This window comes from Ambystoma mexicanum, chromosome 6q, assembly GCF_040938575.1.
Source record: "Ambystoma mexicanum isolate Mex_15411 chromosome 6q, UKY_AmexF1_1, whole genome shotgun sequence".
NCBI lineage: Eukaryota > Metazoa > Chordata > Amphibia > Caudata > Ambystomatidae > Ambystoma > Ambystoma mexicanum.
In genome coordinates, this window is record NC_090937.1 from 1,309,883,882 (window position 1) to 1,309,904,457 (window position 20,576).

Below are 20,576 nucleotides of genomic sequence, written 5' to 3' on the forward strand. Positions count from 1 at the left end.
CAGTATATTTTGAGGCCCACATCACGTGTTTCTTTTTTCAGCATACTCTGCCTGCATTAGGAATGCTGCTTTGTTTCGAAGTTGTCTTGATTTAGCACGATGCCGAACCCTGGGAAGGCTCCAGGTTACAATCGATTGCTGAGTGAAAATGGCACATGTCTGTTTCCAACACCACAGTATATGCCTCTATTGTTTAGGCGAGGAACACGACAGGTAGGACTACGGGTCGTGTCAGTCGCACCCTAAGGACTCAAAGAGCAGGAAAGTCCACAAGGAAAAGGACGTCAGACGGACCAGTTCAAGGTTGCTGGGAGAGGAGCGAGGTACAAAAGACCAGGGACTCCTCTGAGGATCTGCAACCACAAATACCATTGCCTACCCAATCCTCGAAGCCGGAAGAATGGGAGGCGTTTAGGCTAAAGAAGCTTGACAACTTTTCTAAACCCCCTGATGCTGTCGGCTTCGCCCTTCCTGCAAACCGTGCCCTAAGGGTTCACTACTTTCGGACAAGCCAGGAGGGACCTGGAATAGGAACCACAAACTCATACCCTTAGGTTTGGCCACAGCTCCCTCCGGCCAAGACCCGTTGCTGCTCTGAACAGATCCATCATCTGACGTACAACACTTGGTGCCAGCTCCCTCTTCCAAGCCACTGCCGGTGTCAAGTTTCCTCTGAAATATGCTTTGCTTCCTATGGGAGCTTTTAGGTGAAAGCTGGGGGAAATCTGATAAGGAGGGTGATACCGTCCCCTTTGAGTTGGAACCTTTATACTGGAAGATTATTGGTATCTCTGGGCCTAAGGACAATCAATGCCTCCTTTGCTGTGAGAGAGGGCATGATGGTATCCTGCTAATAATACAGTCTGGCCTCGACACAGCTGACTGCATAGCATGTGCAATGGCAACAGGGTCACTCTTGAGGAGGTACACCTGGATGAGGACCTCCGGTTTTTCCCCCAGATGTTTGACAGCCATAACCTGTTTGGGGAAAAGACTGTTGAGTACTCCAGCTGTTCCAGCCCTCAAAGGTGCCTATCAGTGCAGCATCCCACTGTGTCTACATAAAGGGGTAGGGGTATCATCCTTTCCCGTTTTTTTCTGACAGGGGGTAGGCTCCCTCGGGTAAGCAGCAAACCACTCGGCCCATCGGGGGAAGGGGCTGGGCTACTACCATAGAAGATAACTGTGTCATCCCAGTGTGCCAAGCCCCTGTGATGGTGACCTGTATGCGGGAGAATTCCTCTGTTTTGCAACAAATAGTTTTTCACTACGTACGATGACTAGGCCTTACAGGTCATCCACCACGGATATTGGCTCCCTTTTGCTCAATGCCCTCCCGATCATCCTCCATACGGCACATGCTTGCCTCCGGACCCTCTCCTGTTGAAGGAGTTTGTCAGCTTCTGACAAAATGTGGTATAGAACAGGTGTCTGACTCAGAATGAGGCAAGGGCTGGTGCTCAGTCTATTTTCTGGCACCAAAGAAGGATGCAGGCCTGCATCCTATCCTGGATCCGCACCTCTTAAACCTATCCGAGCACATGAGAAAGTTCAAGATGGTTACACTGTACCAGGTCCTCAAAGCCCTCGGCCTGCAAGACTAGCTGGAATCACTGGATCTTCCAAATGCCTACTTCCATGTGCTGATTCACCTAAAGCACAGGAGGTAACTGAGATTTATTGTGGGCCATTGCTACTACCATATCAGGGTCCTACCGCTTGATCTATCTACGGCTACCAGGGTCTTCACCAAACTGCTGTCTGTGGTAACGGCCCACCTCAGGAGTGAAGGCATCCAGGTCTTTCCCTACCTGGACAACTGCTTGTCCAAGCTTGCTCCCCAGACCATGTGTCGACTCATTTGTTTCCGTACTTGCAGCCTTTTGTACATCTTAGGCTTCTTCCTAAACATCAAGAAGTCTCAGGTTTTGACATCCCAATCCCTGTGAATTATCAGCGTGTTCTTGGACACTCACCTGGGCAGCACCGTCCACCCCCCGAGGGAGTGAGTGGCGAATATCTTGCAGATATTTCATGTCCTCCAATCATAGGAGACGGTTCCAACCTTGGCTTTCCTTTATTTGCTCAGCCTCATGGCCTCCTGCATTCTTGTAGTGCCTGAGCCCTGGTTGTGCATGAGGTGGCTTCTCCGTTGTCCGTGATGTCAGTTACAGGGGCACACATCAGACTTCCAAGTCTCAGCAAGAGTATCCCAGGGCTTAGCATGGTGGTCCCTGCAGGGCAACCTGTGGAAAGTGGCATACTTTGGCATCCCTTTCCTAAACTGATAGTAGTCACTGGTCTCCATCTGAGTCCCAAGAACACATCAACTTGCTGGAATTAACGATCAGGCCAGCCTTGGTAACCTTCCTTATACAGTACCTGGCAGGAATGTGCTGCTCCTGACCAACAACGCAGTAGCCATGCACTACCCCAACAAACGAGGTGGTTTAGGGTCCTTGTCATTGCTAAGAAGCAATGCGGCTGTGTTTCTGAGCTCAGTGGAACAACACGTCTCTGACATAGTTCATCTCGCAGGGATGGAGAATATCATTGAGCAGACAGACTTTGGCCTCTGTCAGGAAGTTCTGGATCGGATTTTGTTCCTGGTATGGGACGCCTCAGGTGGACTTCTTTGAGCCAGTGTAAACAGGGAGTGTAAGTTGTTCTGCTCTATGGAATTTCCTCGAGGGGGAGCTCCAGTGGATGCACTGATGGTCAAATGGACGTTTTACCTCCTGTATGCATTTTCACCAACCTCTGTCACCTGCTGGTTCTCAGGAGGCCACACCTGCTCAGGTCCATGTTGATTTTGATCCTGACTGAGCCCAGAGAATGTAGAATCCGGAGCTGCTTGGCTGCTGAGAGGCTGATATATAAGGAGTGGAATTTGTTGGATGATGTCCTAGACTTGATCCGCTCGGCTCAGTGGCCTGCAACCAGATCGATGTATGTGTAGTATACATGTTTGACTTAGTGTGGTGTGTGGTTTCTGGGTCCTTTTATTTTACCCACATCTTCTTTATTGGATTATCTTCCCTCTTTGGCCCCGACCGACCAGCAGATTGGCACTGCGATGGGGTACCTTGCCACTATTTTGGTTTTCAAAAGGACCACCGAGCAGGACTCTTCACAGTCCCCAAAGCTATACCATTTTTACGGGTGTTGTGCAATCAGTTTCCTCCATGCCGAATTGTTGTTCTGCAATGGGATTTACATTTAGTGTTGATATTTCTTATGGGTGCTCTTCCCGAGGCCCTGCATTCTAAATCTTTTAGGTTGCTCATTCTTAAGGCAATTTTTACTGTTGGCCATCACTTCCCCTATTCTGGTGAGTGACCTCTAGACATTGGGCCTCATTACGAGTCCGGCGGTAGCCGTGCCGGAAAAACAGGCAGGCTGCCGCTGGACTCTTAGTGAATTACCACCTCCGTAATTACCGGAATCACCTGGGCATTACAACCCAGTTATTCCGGAGGCGGAATTCCGTTAATCCCCATTGCCATGGAGTCCCATACGACTACATGGGGATGGGGACCATGGAAACACTGGCACTGTAAATAGCGGTGCTGGTGTTTCCACTTCCGTCTGCAGGCGGGTGGCGTTACTCCCGCCAGGTCAGACCTGGTGGGAGTGACACCACCCGCCTGAAGAACTCTTAATCTGCCGGTCCGGATAAACGGTGGCGGCGTGTTTACCGCCACCGTTGTTTCCAGACCGGCAGGGTCATAATGAGGCCCATTGTCTATTAAACCTTAAACCTCCCTATTTAGTTTTTCCAAAGAGAAGGTGCTGTTGAAAGTGAGATCATCCTTCCACCGTAAGGTAGCCTCAGATGTACTTATCTCTCAGAATGTCCATCTTCCTGGTTTTTATCTTCCACCTCATCCTTCCCAGGCAGAGGAGTGATTTCATTGGCTGGACCTGGTGCAGGCCCTCAGATACTACATCTCTCGATTGAAGGATGACAGAAAAATACTACCGCTTTTAGTGGGATATGTTGGTACCCTTGCTGGCAGGGCTGTGATCAAACAGACCCTGTTGAGGTGGACCAGTGTCTGAACTTCAAAATGCTCTGATCTGGCTGGAATTTATGTGCTTGAAGGTCTCGAAGTTCATTCGACCAGAGGGTTGGCTGACACCTCTGCTCTACATGGGGGAGTGCCTGTTCTTGACATTTGCCAGGTTGCTAGGTGGGCCTTGCTGCATACATTCACCAAGCATTACTACTTGGATTCCAAATCAGGAATCAGGGCGGGGCACTCCATTTTGTAGAGTGGCCCTCCAGAGTTTTCTGGCATGGGTGCTGTTACTGCTCTCCTCCCTCCACCAGGTCTACGCATTGGTAGGTGCATCTATCATAGTTGATGAATATGTGGGAGAACGGAATCCATTAGTAGAACAAATAACTTGCCTCTCAGTAATGTTCTTTCTTATGGATGTTCCTCCCACAGATCCCGCATCCCTCCCCCATCCTGCCCCACTTGAAAAATAGCTAGTACACCTTTAACTTCTGTTCTCCCTCCGCGTTAGAGTGCAAGGGCAAAAGGGTGGAACTGAGGTCATGGCGCATGATATATACTGGCCCAGACATCATGTTCGGCATGGGAGGTTGGAAGGGGTTGGGCATTGAGCAGAGCCAAGGTAGAGCCGCACTGTGTTCCCTTGTGGTGGAAAAGATACCGAAGAGCAGCTGCACTAGGAGATATATATCATAGATTAGGAATCCATGTGAAAAAACATCCATCAGAAAGAACATTGCAGAGAGGTAGGTAATTTGTTCCTCTTCACCTCTGCCCCTAGTAGGACATCCTTGGTCACCACCTGCAGCTATCCTTTATTGTTTCACCATTTCTGCTTCAAGGCTGGCCACTTTCTTCTCCTCTGAGCTGCCTGGAGTCCTTCTTTGGTCCCCTTTGCCTGTTTCGTCGCTGCTGCCATTGATGAGGTACCTTCTTTACTCTATGTTGTTGTCCTAGGATGCCTTGCCTTTGTGGATCTGTTGTACTATGTCTGGTACCCCATGGATCCTCTTTGTACTGGCCAGGATCCCAACTGAGCTGATGTCCCTTTGGAAAGTGAATATACTGATGGATGGGATTATACCAGAAAAATTCTGAGTCCAAATAACTGGACAAACTCAAGAATATGACAAGTTACTGTTTTATTAACAATTGTCTAAAACAGGAAGGTTACAACGAACATCAACGGACGTACTCTCAGTCTCTCAATGATCTCCAGTTCTTATACTCGAATATGCATCAGAGTGACATCGTACTATGTGGCAATAGTACAAAACCTATCAAGGGTAGGGATTGGTCAAGGGAAACATCTAGATATACACTTATATAGGAGCTAGGATTGTTATTGACTGTCCGATATCAGGTGGACAACTTATGCCTACCTCTTAAAAACATATCATTTCAGATAAATTAGATACATAGTTTCTCATTGGTCTACAAACTAAATGGTCCATCGTTATAAGGACCAATACAATTGGTTGGAACACTTGTGCCATGTCTGGAACATTCGGTTCATTTAGCAGCACGTAAGCCCAGACCCAGGTGCAGGGAGATGGGACATGAAGCTACCTCACCACCCAATCAGTAAAGCATCTCTTATCAACCATGCGTTCTGCCATGAAATTGTCTTTGTACTTGGCCTTGCTGAGTATTCTTGTCTTTGAGAATGCACGGGAGTGAGGGCACTCACTATCGTGTCTGGAACTCCAAGTTCAAACTCTATTTCCATCCTTGGTTCACGTGACCGGAGACCACAATCTGGTCCATTTTGCAGCTTTTAAATGCTCTAAATGAATTAAAGATTGGCATAGCCTGTGTTCTTTCTTGTACCTTAACGTGAGAAGGTTCATCCTTTGCACACCCATTCTTCTTCAGAGTAGGTAGCTGACCTCGATTTCTAGGATCTTGACTTCAGGCCAGGCAGCCTCGCCACGCAGCTTCCTCAGCCTGCTATTCTGCTGCGATACAACTTGCATTCTCGCTTCATGGTTTCTGGCTTCGCCTGCATTCTATTTTCTACTCATAGCTAGCTTCTATGATGACTTGAGCTACCTTGCGTTTCAGCTTCTGTACATTTATTGAACTTTTATTTTCTGCAGACCTTTGAGCACGTGTAATCTTCTTCCTTCACATGTGAGAGTTCACTTGGTCCTTTAATTCATCATTAGTTTCTTTTAAGATCCATACATTGTCTTCAGTCAGTATCTTGGGACGTCGTACACAAGTTTCTTATGATGTCATCAGGTCATTTTCCTTGCTCTTTCTCATATTCCTTCCGGGAGTTCCTCCTGCAGGTTGTCGTCGCTTCGGGGGTACATTTGATAGGGTTGTCTCAACGGGTATCTCTTTCCAAATACTCGCTGTGGTATTTGTACGATAGCTGGTGTCAGGCAAGGCACGGCCTCATGTCTCCAATACAGAGGAGAGAGGTGGGTCGCATCTCCTGCAGAGGTATACAGCTGCTCCTCTACACAACCATTTCCAGCCAGACCCAATCTCGAAGGCAAATCTTAGCTATGCACCCATGCCCCTTATCTGTTACCACTATAGCCATCGCCTTGAGAAGACGCCCCAAGGTCCTTATACCTTTATCCTGCTGTTAATCCTATCCTCTAGGGTCCACTGGCTGTGGGTGCAGAGTGGTTTCTTTGCACCCATGGGACAGAATGTGTATTAGGGTTGTAACTGGAAGTAACACTCTGCAGTCATACTTCTGCAGCCCCTTGGGTCTTGAACCATGGCTCAAATTCTCCTGTGGATGTCCCATTCATTCTATAGCATCACCTAACTTCACCCAATGACTGTGAGGGATATGTTGGTTATATGTGATTTTACCGACCACAATTACAGAGTGGTACATTTCATTGTGGTCAAAACACTGAATAACACAGATTGTTTTTTAAATTTAGATATGTCCCCCCCCAACCCCTCTGATTTTCCACCCTTATAATGCCATCCCAACCCCATCCTGACCCATTTTAATCCCTTACCCCACTACCGTGTATATATTTATTTAATCTTTTCAGTGTTTTTCTGTGTTATTGTCCGCTTTGTTATGTACCACTCTGTGATGTTCGCGATAAAATGATTGGATACCTATCTATTGGGTTGAACCTGTAAGGGAGGCATTTTGGGACTTTACAAACTCTATCAAAGTGACTTGTATTTACCTGTAACAGTGAACTGGCATTTTCCTCTGGTCCCCTTTGTGCCACTTACATTTTCAGAACAATCTGTGTATTTTTGGAAGGTATTCGAAAATGTCACTATAAACCGTGATTTCTATTGGTTTTTAGAGTTATAAATCACTTCAGTTTACTCATGGCGTATCTACTGTTGTTGCTAAATTGTGTGCAACTGTATCTAACTGTTACTATTGAGTTTCAGTAAAGTGGTTTTTGCATAAACTCAGCCCTCTACTCTTCTGTATTTTTACTGACCTTATTGCTGCCTTTGGGGGCATTCCCAATTGTTGAACTAATGCTCTTTTCACGTAATAACCTACAAGGATCCTCTCTAAGCACACCCTGTGCGGCCTCTGGACCTCTTACCTACCAGCCCCTCATCTGCCAGCTCTCTGGTTCTCACGGAACTGCCCACACGCAAGTCCATTCCGCAGAGTGACCCACCTCTGCCATCACCTCTGAGTGCCCCACTTCAGCTAACTCAACTCTACCTCCCAGTGCGGCCTCCAGACCTCTTACCTACCAGCCTTCATCTGCCAGCTCTCTGGTCCTCGCTGTTCTACCCGCCTTCCTATCACCTGCCCCCTCTACCTACCTTCCCTCCTCTTCTACCTGCTCTCCTAACCACCTCTTTATCCCTCTCCTTCCTCTCTCCCTCCCTCGTTTATGCGTTTGGCCATATCTCCTCCCCACCGTCCTCTGTACCGTTCCCCCCAAACTCCTACCCCTCCCCTGTCCTCTCCTACTCTACTTCTCCCTCCTCCTCATGTCCATTCCCCTCTTTAATCCCCCCCACTCTTTCTTTACTATGCCTACACTCTCTCACCGCCCTAACCTTCTCTACCCCCCCCACTGTCCAACCCTCCTCTCTCATCAACATTGCTCTCTGGAATGCTAGATCCCTCTGCAATAAGACCGCAGCAGTTCTTGACATGTTCCCCCATCTCAACCTTCATTTCCTCTGCCTTACTGAAATCTGGATCCCTCCTCACAACACTACAGTCCCTGCTTCCCTAACCACCTCTTCATCCTCCTTCTCTCATATCTCTCGTGCTACTGGTCGTGCCGAAGGTATTGGCCTCCTCTTCAACCCCAAATACCTTTCCTCTCCCTCCTCTCCATCCCTTCCTTATTTCCCCTCTTTCGAGTTTCTTTACAAATCCTTCTCCTCTCCTCACCCCATCTCCTTTCTAATCATGTATCGCCACCTGTCCCTCTCTCTACCTTCTATGATGACCTCGATCACTTCCTTTTTCTCATCTCTCCCTCTCCTCATGCTGTTCTCGGCGACTTTAATCTTCACTTCCCTTCTCCCCCTCACTCCTCTCCCCTTTCATCCATCCTCGACTCCTACCTTCTTTCCCCTTTTCCTTCCTCTCCTACTCACTCCTCTGGCTCCACTTATCTTTAACTCTTCCTATCCCTCTTCTACTGTCTCTACACTTCCTCTTTATCTCTCTGATCATGCTTTACTCTCCTTCTCCCTTACACCCTTCCCCTTCCCTCTTCTCCTAAGCCTTCCCCTTCTATTTTCTCACTTCGTGACCTTCGTAACTTTGATCCCTCCCTCTTTCTTGAAACTTGCTCTTCTCTCCCCTCTCTCCATGACTTCTCTTCACTATCGGCCAATGATGCACTTTCTACTCTCTCCTCTTCTATCTCCTCCTCTCTTGATCTACTCCACCACCTTTCCTTCTTCCGTCCAACCCAGAAACCCTCTCAACCTTTTCTCTCCCCTCAACTCCTCTCCATGCGACGTCTCCTCCGACGTCTTGAGAGACTCTGGCTCAAATCTCCTTCACTTTCCAACCAAACCTCCTACTTCTCTTATCACTCCCTCTGTCTCCTGCCTCTCCTCGGCAAAACGCTCCTACTACTCTAACCTTCATTCCAAAGCCTCCCACCCCCGCCGCATTTTCCAAACTCTCTCTCGTCTTCTCTCTCCCCCAACACCTGATCCCTCAACCTCCTCCACCCTTTCTCCCTCTGACTTCGCAAACTTCTTCTCCTCCAAGATTCTTGCCCTTCGGCAAAAAATCAATTCCTCTTCATTCTCCCCCCTCCCCTTCTCCCTCCTCATCCTCTACTTGCATCACTGTATTCTACCCAGTCTCCCCTTATGACGTTTCTATCCTCCGCTCCAAAGCCAACCCCTCGTCTGCTCCATCTGACCCTGTCCCCTCCCTTATTATTCTTAAGATCTACCCTCTTCTTATTCCCTACCTAACCTCCTTCTTCAACACCTGCCTTTCCTCGGCCACCTTCCCCTCTGCTTTCGAGCATGCCACTATCATTCCGATTCTGAAGAAACCTTCTGCTGATTCCCTGCTCACCTCTAACTTCCGTCCTATCTCACTTCTCCCATTTCTCTCTAAACTTCTTGAGCGCCTCGCCTACTCGCAGCTCTCAACCTTTGTCACTAATCTCTCTCTCCTTCCCCCTTCTCAATCTGGCTTTCGCCCCAAACACTCTCCTGAAACAGCCCTCACTTACATCCTTAACTCCCTCCTCTCTGCCCGACACTCTAAACAATCCTCTGTCCTTATTCTTCTTGATCTCTCTGCTGCCTTCGACACTGTTGATCACCCCCTTTTTCTCAACACTCTCTCCTCCTTTGGTTTCAAAGGTTCTGTACTCAACTGGCTATCCTCTTACCTCTCCTCCCGCTCTTTTACTGTTACCTGGGGAGACCGCTCCTCTCCCACCCACCCTCTCGAATACTGAGTACTTCAAGGCTCGGTGCTTGGTCCGTTCCTATTCTCACTCTACACCTCCCTCCTTGCCCCTATTATCTCCTCATTTGGCATCTCTCACCATTTCTATGCCGACGACACGCAGCCCTTTCTTTCCTTCTCTTCCTTCTCTCCTGATCTCCACCTTAAACTTTCCTCCTGTCTTACTGCTATTAAAAACTTGATGTCGTCTCGCTTTCTTTCCCTTAACTCTGACACAACTGAAGTAGTTTTCTTCCCTTCCAACTCCCTTCCCCCTCCCTCTCCTCCTCCTCCTTTCATTCATTTTCCTCCCTCTAATCTTACTTTCTCCACCCACGCTCGCAACTTAGGCTTTCACTTTGACTCTTCTCTCACTTTTTCCCCACCATATCTCACTCACCTCTCGTGCTTGTCGCTACCACCTCTATAATATTAGCAAAGTCCGCCCCTCCCTTACTTTCCATGCTACTAAACTTTTAATCTCCTCCCTTATCTTCTCTCGCCTCTTCTACTGCTCCTCCTTACTCTTTGGTCTACCTACTTCACATCTCGCCCCCCTCATATCTATCTACCACTCTGCCATCTGTACCCTCTGTCTCCTCTCCCCCTGAGACTCCATCTCTGCTTCCCTATCCTCCATTGGCTGGCTTCCCTTTCACTCACAACTTAAATTTCATTTTCTCTGCCTAGTCTTCAAATCTCTCCACGATCTTGCTCCACCTTATCTCTCTTCCCTTCTCTCTTTCTACCATCCCTCTCACTCCCTTCATTCCGCTGACCACTTCCTCCTCACTGTTCCTCCCTCCCCTTGTGCCTCCTCCCGTTTCCGCTCCTTCCAACTCCTGCCCCCCCTGCACTGGAACGCCTTACCTCTCTCAATCCGCTCTATTCCTACCTTTTCCTCTTTCCGCACGTCCCTTAAATCTCTCCTTCTCCATTCCCTGCCATGATACCCCTCCCTCTTCTCGCTCCCCCTTTCCCACCCTTTCCCTCTTCCCCCCCCTTAAGCCTCTCCCTCCATTTTCCCCACCCCATCCTCACCCTCACCCCTTCCTTTCCCTCCTCCTCCTCCTACCCTTCCTCCCTCTTCCTCCTAGCTCTACTCCACTTCTCTCCCCCTTGCCCCCGTCTAATTGCTCTACATACTGTTTTATTGGCTGATCCAACATTGTAATTTGCTTCTATTGTTACTGTTTTTTGTTATGTTAAATGTATCCTGTTGTTTTTAAATGTGCAGCGCTTTGGTGTAAAGCGCTATATAAACCTAATAAATACAAAATACAAATACAAATCTTGAGTGGGAAACATCCCACAGAGCAGGTTATTGGAGCAATGTTCGTTTTCAGTTGAGGGGGTTATTAAGGGTAATACAGATATGGACCCCTTGATCACTGTGCGTAGAGATGCTTTACCCCACTGATGATGCCCAAAAAAGGAGAAAAACGTGTCTGGGTTTGCTGTTGTTGCTCTTGTTCAGAGAAGTACTGCCTAGCATTTCGGTCCTGAACTGTCCTTGTTAGCAGAACCAGACTATTATGCAAATCGATTTTTCTCATTTTTGAGCTAAAATGTGTTTGTAAACACCCCCGGAGTGGGAACTGTCCTATAGAGCAGGTTATTTCACCATGTTAATTCTCCATCGTGGGCCACCCAATTTATTAAAGTAAGCAATAATACTCAGCTATCCAGGCTTTCGCATGTGTTAACAGTTATAGTACCACGTTAATGGACTCAGCATGCTGAGTACCTTAAGCAAACTTTAGGTGCTGTTATCACACGGGAAAGTCTGCTTAGTAGGGAGTCAAAGCTAGAAGCACTGGACATAACATCGTGTGTGCTAAGCGGATTGTTTTTCTAAATTGCAAATCGTGCAGGTGGAGAAACAAGTTGCTTCTCAGGTCAAAAAATGAAATAAACTGCAAACATGGCTGCCATAGTAATGGCAAAGGGAGATTATAGTCCCTTTTCCATTTCCATTGCTGCCTCAAAGCAGTGAAGGTGATAGCTGGGTGTGGAACAATTGGCAAATAAATTGATGTTAAAACAAAGGGGGCACAGGCAGAGAGAAGGGTGAGGCAGCATTGGCAGGAGGGGGCGTTCATGTGAATTGCTTTAAAACGATCCTAGTTGTGGCCCACTACCAGGAAGTAAGGCCTGCATTCTGAGACCTGACATTGGCTAGTGTGCACCACCTGGATCCTTGGTAGAATGGTTCATTATTGACATGTGACAAGATGATGTAATTGCATTTCCTAGCACTAACTGGCAGAAGCAAGAATTTGGATCCCGGTTTGACCGAGTCAAAAGGGGTGACCTTGACTCACTTCCAAATGATATGCCCCCTCTATTCCAGACCAATGAGAGCACATCTCTGCCTCCTTTAGCATGGGTTAAACCCCATACTAAGGGAGGTGGGGATGTGCCCAATTGAAGAGGTTGTGGCCTTGCTCCTTTCTGCCTGATAGCCTGGTGCAGCCTTTTCTTTTTCCCAATAGTTGAGTAGAGCCTAGAACTAACAGGAGGGTTTATTTTGCTAGTTGGAGGGGAAGTTGTCCAAAACATCAATGATGATGATGACATATCGATGAGAAACAAAAAGCTTGCCAGCAACCTTCCTGCTCTCAGTTTGATCTATGTTTTTACAAAGGAGCGACAATCTGAGATCTCAAACTTACATTTCACTCATGTTTTTCCTTTTTTCTTTAGAACGCTTTTTGGTTTGGCTTGGGAGGTGCAACAATATTTTTAATTCCAGCCATCGTTTTTGCTGTAAAACTGGCCAAATTCTATCGCAGGATGGACACAGAAGATGTATATGATGAGTAAGTATGGTATATGAACATCAGAAATCTAACTCTGAAAATCTGTTATATTAAGTAAGCTTTTATTTTAAACATCAACACATTTCACCAGGGAATATGCTATTTACGTTTTATTGTTTTTTTTAGAAATAAGATAAGATCACTTATCTAGGATACTTTGTTAGTAAAGTATTCAGACAGTAGCTCATAGAGCTTAACACACATTCTTCCTTCTCTGATCCACCTCATAGTTCTGATGGAAGTATCAAATGACCCTCTCCAGAGTCATGTGCACAGCTGTTCATTTTATAGCACCGAGCTATGCATACAGGTACACCCACCAATGAGACCATTATTTGACGTTTTTTGGTTCTGTCCTCCAACTAGAACATCTCCACCCTCCCTCCTTTTTCCTATATCCCATCTCAGTCACTCTTTGCTTCTCAGCATAAGGGCTAGATCCCGCCTTCTATTCAGCCCCCCACTCCACCTCTTACCAGAAACTGAACTGGTAGTTTGCCTGTTAAAAGACAAGAAGACAGTGAGTTCCTCATCTGTTTGGTCCCACCAGGTCCGCCATAATACTTGCTAATGACAGAGCTCCAGGGAACCACCCCATATTGCCAATATTTTTCATTGTTCCCTGCCAATCTTCAATTCTAGGCCCAGAGACGGATTTCCATTGAAGCAACACTAATTTGTTCCCCATCAGGACATTTAGATTTCTCTCCTAGCATGGGCGCCAGTTGCCTTGTAGCCAGACAAGTCATTAAAAGGGATGTACTTTATAATTTATAACATTTTCCAAACTAGAATATTTTGTGGCAAGCTCTTGGACCCTATTCCAGGAAAAATATCACTGTTGGTAAATCTGTCGGCAGGGTTGCAGCGCGATATCTCCAGCGGTATTGCAACTACACATGACCACTCTTGGTATGACATTATCGAGCAGGGTATATACTGCTGGTTATATAAAAAGCATCGAAGACAATGGTCAACCAATTTGGCAAATCCAAATTCAAAGTAACATACCTTTACATTTGCAATTGTCAGCATATGAATGTCCCAATATTGTGGCTGCCCAATCTATAACTATCTGAATGTTAGTTGAGAGGGACATCCAGTATGCGCCAGCTTGCAATTTAGTGAAATGAAACACTTGTAATCATATACTGCTGGTGTTAATCACAAAAGGCAGAAAAATATGACCATCAAGACACACTTCTGATTGAATTGGAGAAATACTGCCATTGTTAAAAGTAAATTGCCAGCAGTAAATAACATACTATTAGCCATTTCATGCATGTAATTGAAGGTGGGGTATCCCTTGTGGGCTTCACTACTCCCACAAAACTTTAGGGACCCCACCTAACATACACTACAGACAGTGGCATTTAGATTTGTTATCACTCTGCCTATACCCAATCTCGTATTCTGGCTAATGGAATTACTTTCTTCAGTGACAGGCATTACTGGTGGTAGAGCATTAAGCAGCAACCAAGGTTTCAGCACTGGCAATAAATGTATTTCTTTCAGTAGTGGGCGGTACAGTACCTTTGGTTGCAAATACCAATGAGACTGCCCTTTTTGTCGCGTTAAACTTTTGCAAACCTTTCTGCCTTACAATTAGGAAGCTATGCTATAAAACTCCCATCATTAACATTTGGCACTGCATAGATGTGAGGTTGTTTCCAGATGCACTGGTAAAAGGAGAGAATCACCACTCACACTCCATGAAGTAAGCATGTATATATAGCAGTTCACAATGTAGCTAGTTTCAGGGAGCAACCACAAATTGAGGCCCAAATTTGGAACAACAGAACTTTCTTTATGCAGTTTTATAACATCTTCAACTTAAAAAGGCAGAGCCACACATTTTTGGGGGAGAAGTAAAAAACCTTGCATTTTGGGTAAAATCCTTCTATTTGAAAATGCTCAATTGCTGCTAAACTTGATAATAGTCCTGTCCTCAGTGTTGACTTTTTAAAATGCTTGATTTCTCACTTTTACTTAACCTAACATGCCTCTTCTTTCTCACTTACAGTTCCTCTGTCTCAGGAACCTGGCATTTTACTATATGATAACTATTTTTACTCTATTTTCTCATCTCCGTTTTGACTCCTGTGGCCGTTTTTCGATGAATATGCACGTCGCACTTTCTATGTTGTCATTTCATACATCATCATGCTGTCTGGTCTTTTATACACAGATTTGTAAAATAAATTATAGATATGCCATGTAACAGGGACGCTACAATACACAGCATGACATCATAGACAAGTTAATCTGTGACAATTTATTTTAAGTTAATCATTTCCTTTTTTTTATATCTTGTAGTGTTGAAATTATACCAATGAAAAAGTAAGATTTTCTTTTTTACTGGAATTTACTAAATTTCCTACGTTACGGGTGCCGGATTTACAAATTAATTTAAAGTATATTAAGAGCCCATGCTCTTTCACATTCACGTTTTTCATTATTGTATAGTTCTAAAAGATACAGATGAGAAAAATAATTGTTTTCTTTCTCTAAATTTGCTGTAACAATGGTAACGCTCAAATCCATTCCCTCATCTTGAAAATAATGAAACAAGCTATAGAACAACACTTAATGGCCCTTTTGACCTTTGCAAGTGCATCCTGGAGTTTTCTAGGTATTCCTCACACAAGTTGCTATTTGAAGAGACTAATGGCTAAGATGAAGTTTCAGACATTTATGGTGATCATTAAGGAAGTTCAGTCACCATTATATGAGCAAGCCAAAACTAAGATTATTGGACTATATCTTGTCGTTGTACATCAGTATATAATATTGCATAATCCAAACACAAACTGGGAGCGAGATAGCATTTTAAAGACACATTGGAAAAGGAAATATGTTTTGGCTGTCATAGTTCAAGAACAGCCTAAACTTCCTCACTGAACCTCGTGCTATTACTTAAGGATTGCAAAGTACTTCACCCAAAATTGTACACACATCTACCAAACAATGTGCTGTCAAACGTGGACATCTGGGACTCTGGCCATTAAATTGACATCAGAGGCAATCAAATGTAATTAAGGCACACACATCATTTTCACCATCCATCAAAGCAGAATACAAAAGGGAGGGAACAGTAACAATTACTTAAGTCGGTCTGTAGCCATACATATTTCCCATCTACAACTATCGAAACCAATAGCGATAGTGAAACCTATGACCCAAATCGTAAAAACAGAGTGTTCAGGTAATCTAATGCTGGTTGATAATGATTTCCCCCAAATGAGCTGGAGCACTAAAATGTCTTGTCATTATTATAACATAACTAATGATATTTTTAGTGTAATATATTTTCTTTTTAGTTAAAATATCTTGAATCAGAAACTAGCACTGGGTAACTATTGTCACAAGTGGATATCACAATAGAGCAGGGTTTAGGAATACAGCAATGAGAGAAGGAAATCAGATTGCAGAATGAAGGCGGACATTTTTAATCTCGTTGAGCAACACTTTACCAACAGTCCAAGGAAGGCCCAAACTGCATATATTAAATACAGCCATTAATGGTATACTATTTTGGTTTGAGCACTAGTCTGGGAAATATTGAGTATTTGTTTTCCTGATGAAAATCATGAACCTGTAACTTGCTTGAGGTATGCTTTTCAAAATATATTTACTTACCAAAATTCTTTAATTTGAATTAAAAAGGGTTATTTTGGGTGCTATCTTAAAGTGGTTTGTTCATATCAAACACAATAAATCCTATGGGCATCATTAGTAGCATGGTGTAAACAGTAAAAACATCAAACATTTTAAAACCATTGAAATAACAGCTGATTAGGATTTGAGATCACATTGGATATTTACAACATGTGACTCATAGAAAGTACTATGTGGGGTAAATAACCCATATTGACGTAGTAGAATTTTGAAACACCACAACATAACGAGGCCCTCTACTGCAACCACACTAGTAATAGTATACAGTCAGTGCCCACTGTATGATTGTTAGCTTATTAAGAACAACCTGGTGACTACATGAAAATGCACTTATTATCCCACTGGATGTCTAGGTTTAATACCTCCTCTAACCACAGCTTTGAATGAACGTCCTTTTTCATTTGTGCCACCTCTGAAGGAAAGTCCTGCAATAGGCTGTCTTGTCCCAAACCCGAGTGACGGAAACGAGCAAACCTCAACCTCCTTTCTTTAATTCTACCCAAAGTACCTCTGTACCTAACTATTTCCTGAACGTTTGGCTAAGGACTTTAAGGATATTGAACAGTTAAAAGCCCCAAATGGAATCCTTTTTTTTCTGAAGAATAGCTCTGTTATACTGCATTTCGGAAATCAAAAAGATTTTAGTGCTATGCGCCATACCCTGGCAGAAGCTTCTGGAAAATCTGGCATGATCATGTAAAACAAATGATTAAACCTGATGGAATTACAGGTACCCTAAAAACGAGAGGGTGGAGCCTTTAATCCAAACCCAGGTCTAAAGATGGCAAGAAAGCTAGTATCAGGATAGATTGTATGAGGCATATGAGATTACCTAGGATATTACCTCCTCTCCGTCAGTGAGGAAGGTCACATTTCGATAGAACTCTGGAAGACTATCTTTGCCACAGGAGGGAAATCATATTAGGCCGAACTGGCTTTAGACTTCAGTAGTATACGCTGTCCAATGGTATTCAGATCTCAGATATAGGCCACTGAAAGTATTGCTATAAGTAACTAGAATTTGATGGTGTGCTTTTGTTTACTTTTTTTCAAGATGAGAGGTCAAAAACACATTGCACAATCTTGCCTTGTTTCATGCATATCTCAGTAAATAAACTGTTTAGAGAAAATAGCAATTATTTTTTATAGATGTTGATTTAATAAAGGGCCACCTTATCATATGCTTGATCCAAAAGGCGTAGAATGTATTTTCAAATTTGTAATTCTCAATTTATTCAGACATATTTTCAAATTGTAATTCCCAGTTTAGTCAGACATATACTCATTAACTCATAGTTTTGTAACTTAAATTCCCATTGTCCGTCCGTACATATTGTATTTATTTTTACATGTAATTATGTTTTACAGTATGGAAAATGGTAATAATAGTTATCATAATGAGCATTTGTATGGTATTCCCAACCCCGTTATGACAAGGTAACGATACACTTACACACTGCATGCCTTGATTTAATCATTGCAAGCAATTTATTAGCTAGAATCATTAGCCCATCTTTTGGCATGTGAAACATTCTTTCTTTCGAGTTTTGCATGGCATCTCTATTTTTTATTTCCCTTACATAAAAACCTCCACATAATCTAGCCACTTTTTTCATTATCATTATTGACAGTTTCTGATTACATTAGCAAATTAATTTCTTTAAAATGGAAAGTGCATGTGCATGTTAACAATTTGTAATCTTTTGTTCCTGGCAGAGTTCAATAATGGTGCATCACTTGATCTGTATATTATAAAAATAGATATCTGATTTTGTTAGCAAGCATAAGGCAAATATTCGTTACATGCGGTGTTCTTAAAGATCAATCAAGCTTTTTTAATTTAAATGTTTATTTAATTGCTTGACGGTGTACATTCTCACATGCACACTATTGCAATATCAGCATACAATATAAATACCAGTGTGAAAGTGTGTCGAAGTTTGAAACAATTCTGCAGCAATCACTCCACTTTATTCAGCAACGCGCCCTGGTGCCTGCTACTGTGCCTGGGAGCAGTGATCGGCAATCGGTAGATTACCACTTGTTGTTTTAAAAAACAGGTGTAAGGAAGGCATGGTATCAAAGTAAGACAGACACAAGTGACCACAGTTCAAGGGTGTTTATTGGAGTCTCATCAAACTAAAAGGGCCTATCCTAAAAGAAACTATTGCCAATCTTTACTGCTAATACTGTGGCGAAATGTTCATAAGAAGAAAGTAGTGTTAAAAAAATAAGTCAGGGTGTTCGGACCGTTGGCCTCCCTTGCCCACATTTTCAGCATGGGATTAGTCTCCCTCAGCCGGGCTTGGACCAATTACAGTTCGCATACTTTTACTTCGGGTGACTCACGGTTGTTCCCGGATCCCCCTCAGCCGGGCTCAGATCCCCTTTCCCTAATTAGTCTCCCTCAACTGGGCTCGGACCATTTGCAGTTTGCTTTAGCTATCAGAGGCTTTCGAATGTGCACAGGATTTGGCTTGACCCGTTGCAAGACTACTTCCATTTCCCAGTTCACAATTTGTACACTCTTTGTTGGATACCATACAGAGACTTTCGAATGGGCACCCACATGGCGCCGGACCACTATATATACGGTATCTACCTTGGTTTACAAAAGTTCAGGTATACCTTGGTTATTCAATTACATTTGGAGTCGCTCACCACGCACGCCTTATAGTTTGTTCTTTTCACATTTCTTCATACAATGTGTTCGCTTGCAACTTTGGTTCTAACACAGACTGGTCTGCTATCAGTTTCCCTGACTCACCAGCTGTGCTGACTTTACTGGAGCAGCTTTCTTGTCGGAGCGAAGACAGTACCACGACAGCAATCGCTCCTCTCTGCCTCTACTGTCGATGCGGGAAAGCCACAGGTACCTTCGACACACTATGCACCTTTCTTCAGCTTTATCCCGGGGTATTATGTTTCTTATCCTCGAGGGTTCATGAAAGTAGCCGTTTCTTTCGTCTGAAAAGGCCAAGGCCAATCCCCTCCTTTCAACCCTCTCTGGTCTTGCTGTCTTTCTTCTCGTATGAAACAGCCATCTCAGAACTGCTGCTTCCTCATGTGTTTTTCCTTGCTCAGAGTGTGCTTTCGTGCTCCACCTTTTATCCGTGTGGGAAAGTGTGATGGAAGTCAGGTGTGTGTAATTATAAGTAATTGCCTGACTCTGCCTGACCCTTGTGTTGGGACATGTCAGGTATATGCCTCAGGTACTAGTCTGTTGATGCTCATGGTGACCTGTCCATGAGAAAGTGTTTGTCTTGGGAAAGGGGTGGGGGATTGAGTTCCTAGGTATCCTACCTGGTAGGATAGGGAAAAGGTGTTATTGGGAAGGGGATACCACGTCTCACCCTCCGGTGTCCCACTTCCACTCCCAGAGGACCCCTCACCCAGGTGATTCTCCCGCACTAGTCCACCCCCAGGAACTGGATCCAAAAGCGATGGCCATGTCCTGGCCACCTGGATGACAGATCCCCTGGGACTAGCGGGTGAGACACTTTTAGGTTTCTCACATACCCTTACCCAATGAGATGTAGCTGCATCTGTTTCTCAGGGGAACCGAGAGAGGAAATCGACATTCCCTTGGTCTTTACCTTTTTGGTGCTCCACAGTGAAACAGTAGGGTTGCAGGTCTAAGAACCATTGCATGACTCGTGGGTTAGAGTCTTTTCATTGGCTAATCCAAACCAGTGGAGAATGGTCAGTGACGAGTCTGAACTTTCTTCCTAGGAGGTAGTATCTAAGGTGGAAAATGGCCCACTTGAAGGCAAGATCCTTTAATTCCAGCACAAAGTTTTTTTTTCATGTCACAAAAGCTTGCGACTTGTGAACAAGATGGGATGTTCCTAGCCATCACAGATTTGTGACAGGACTGCTCCTAGCCCTGTAAGAGAGATGTCTGTTTGCAGTACACATTCCTTTGAGTAATCTACTACCATTAGGATCGGGTACTGGCACAGAGTTTGTTCTAGGGTGTTGTAACATATATCAACCTTGTCGGTCCAATGAATTTTCTGGGGTTCGGCGTTCTTTAGTTTATCTGTCAGCCTAGCTTCTTGTCCGAGAAGTTCGAGATAAACCTACGAACCGATTGACCCTAGAAATGCTCTGAGATCTCTTTTAGCTTTAGGTGTAGGGGTATCTAGTACGGCT

General features: G+C 44.5%; 1 protein-coding gene across 12 annotated transcripts in view; it reads left to right on the forward strand.

Moving 5' to 3' along the window:
* PROM1 (prominin 1) overlaps positions 1–20,576 on the forward strand; it is a 922,577-nt gene that overhangs the window by 877,742 nt on the left and 24,259 nt on the right. For 8 of the 12 annotated variants that reach the window (XM_069631918.1, XM_069631917.1, XM_069631919.1 and 5 more), the window contains 3 exons: positions 12,628–12,743; positions 15,060–15,083; positions 17,790–17,858. In XM_069631918.1, the coding sequence (XP_069488019.1) occupies positions 12,628–12,743; positions 15,060–15,083; positions 17,790–17,858 (209 nt within the window). The remainder of the gene's footprint in view (positions 1–12,627; positions 12,744–15,059; positions 15,084–17,789; positions 17,859–20,576) is intronic. The other 4 variants (XM_069631924.1, XM_069631927.1, XM_069631926.1 and 1 more) reach the window with 2 other exon arrangements.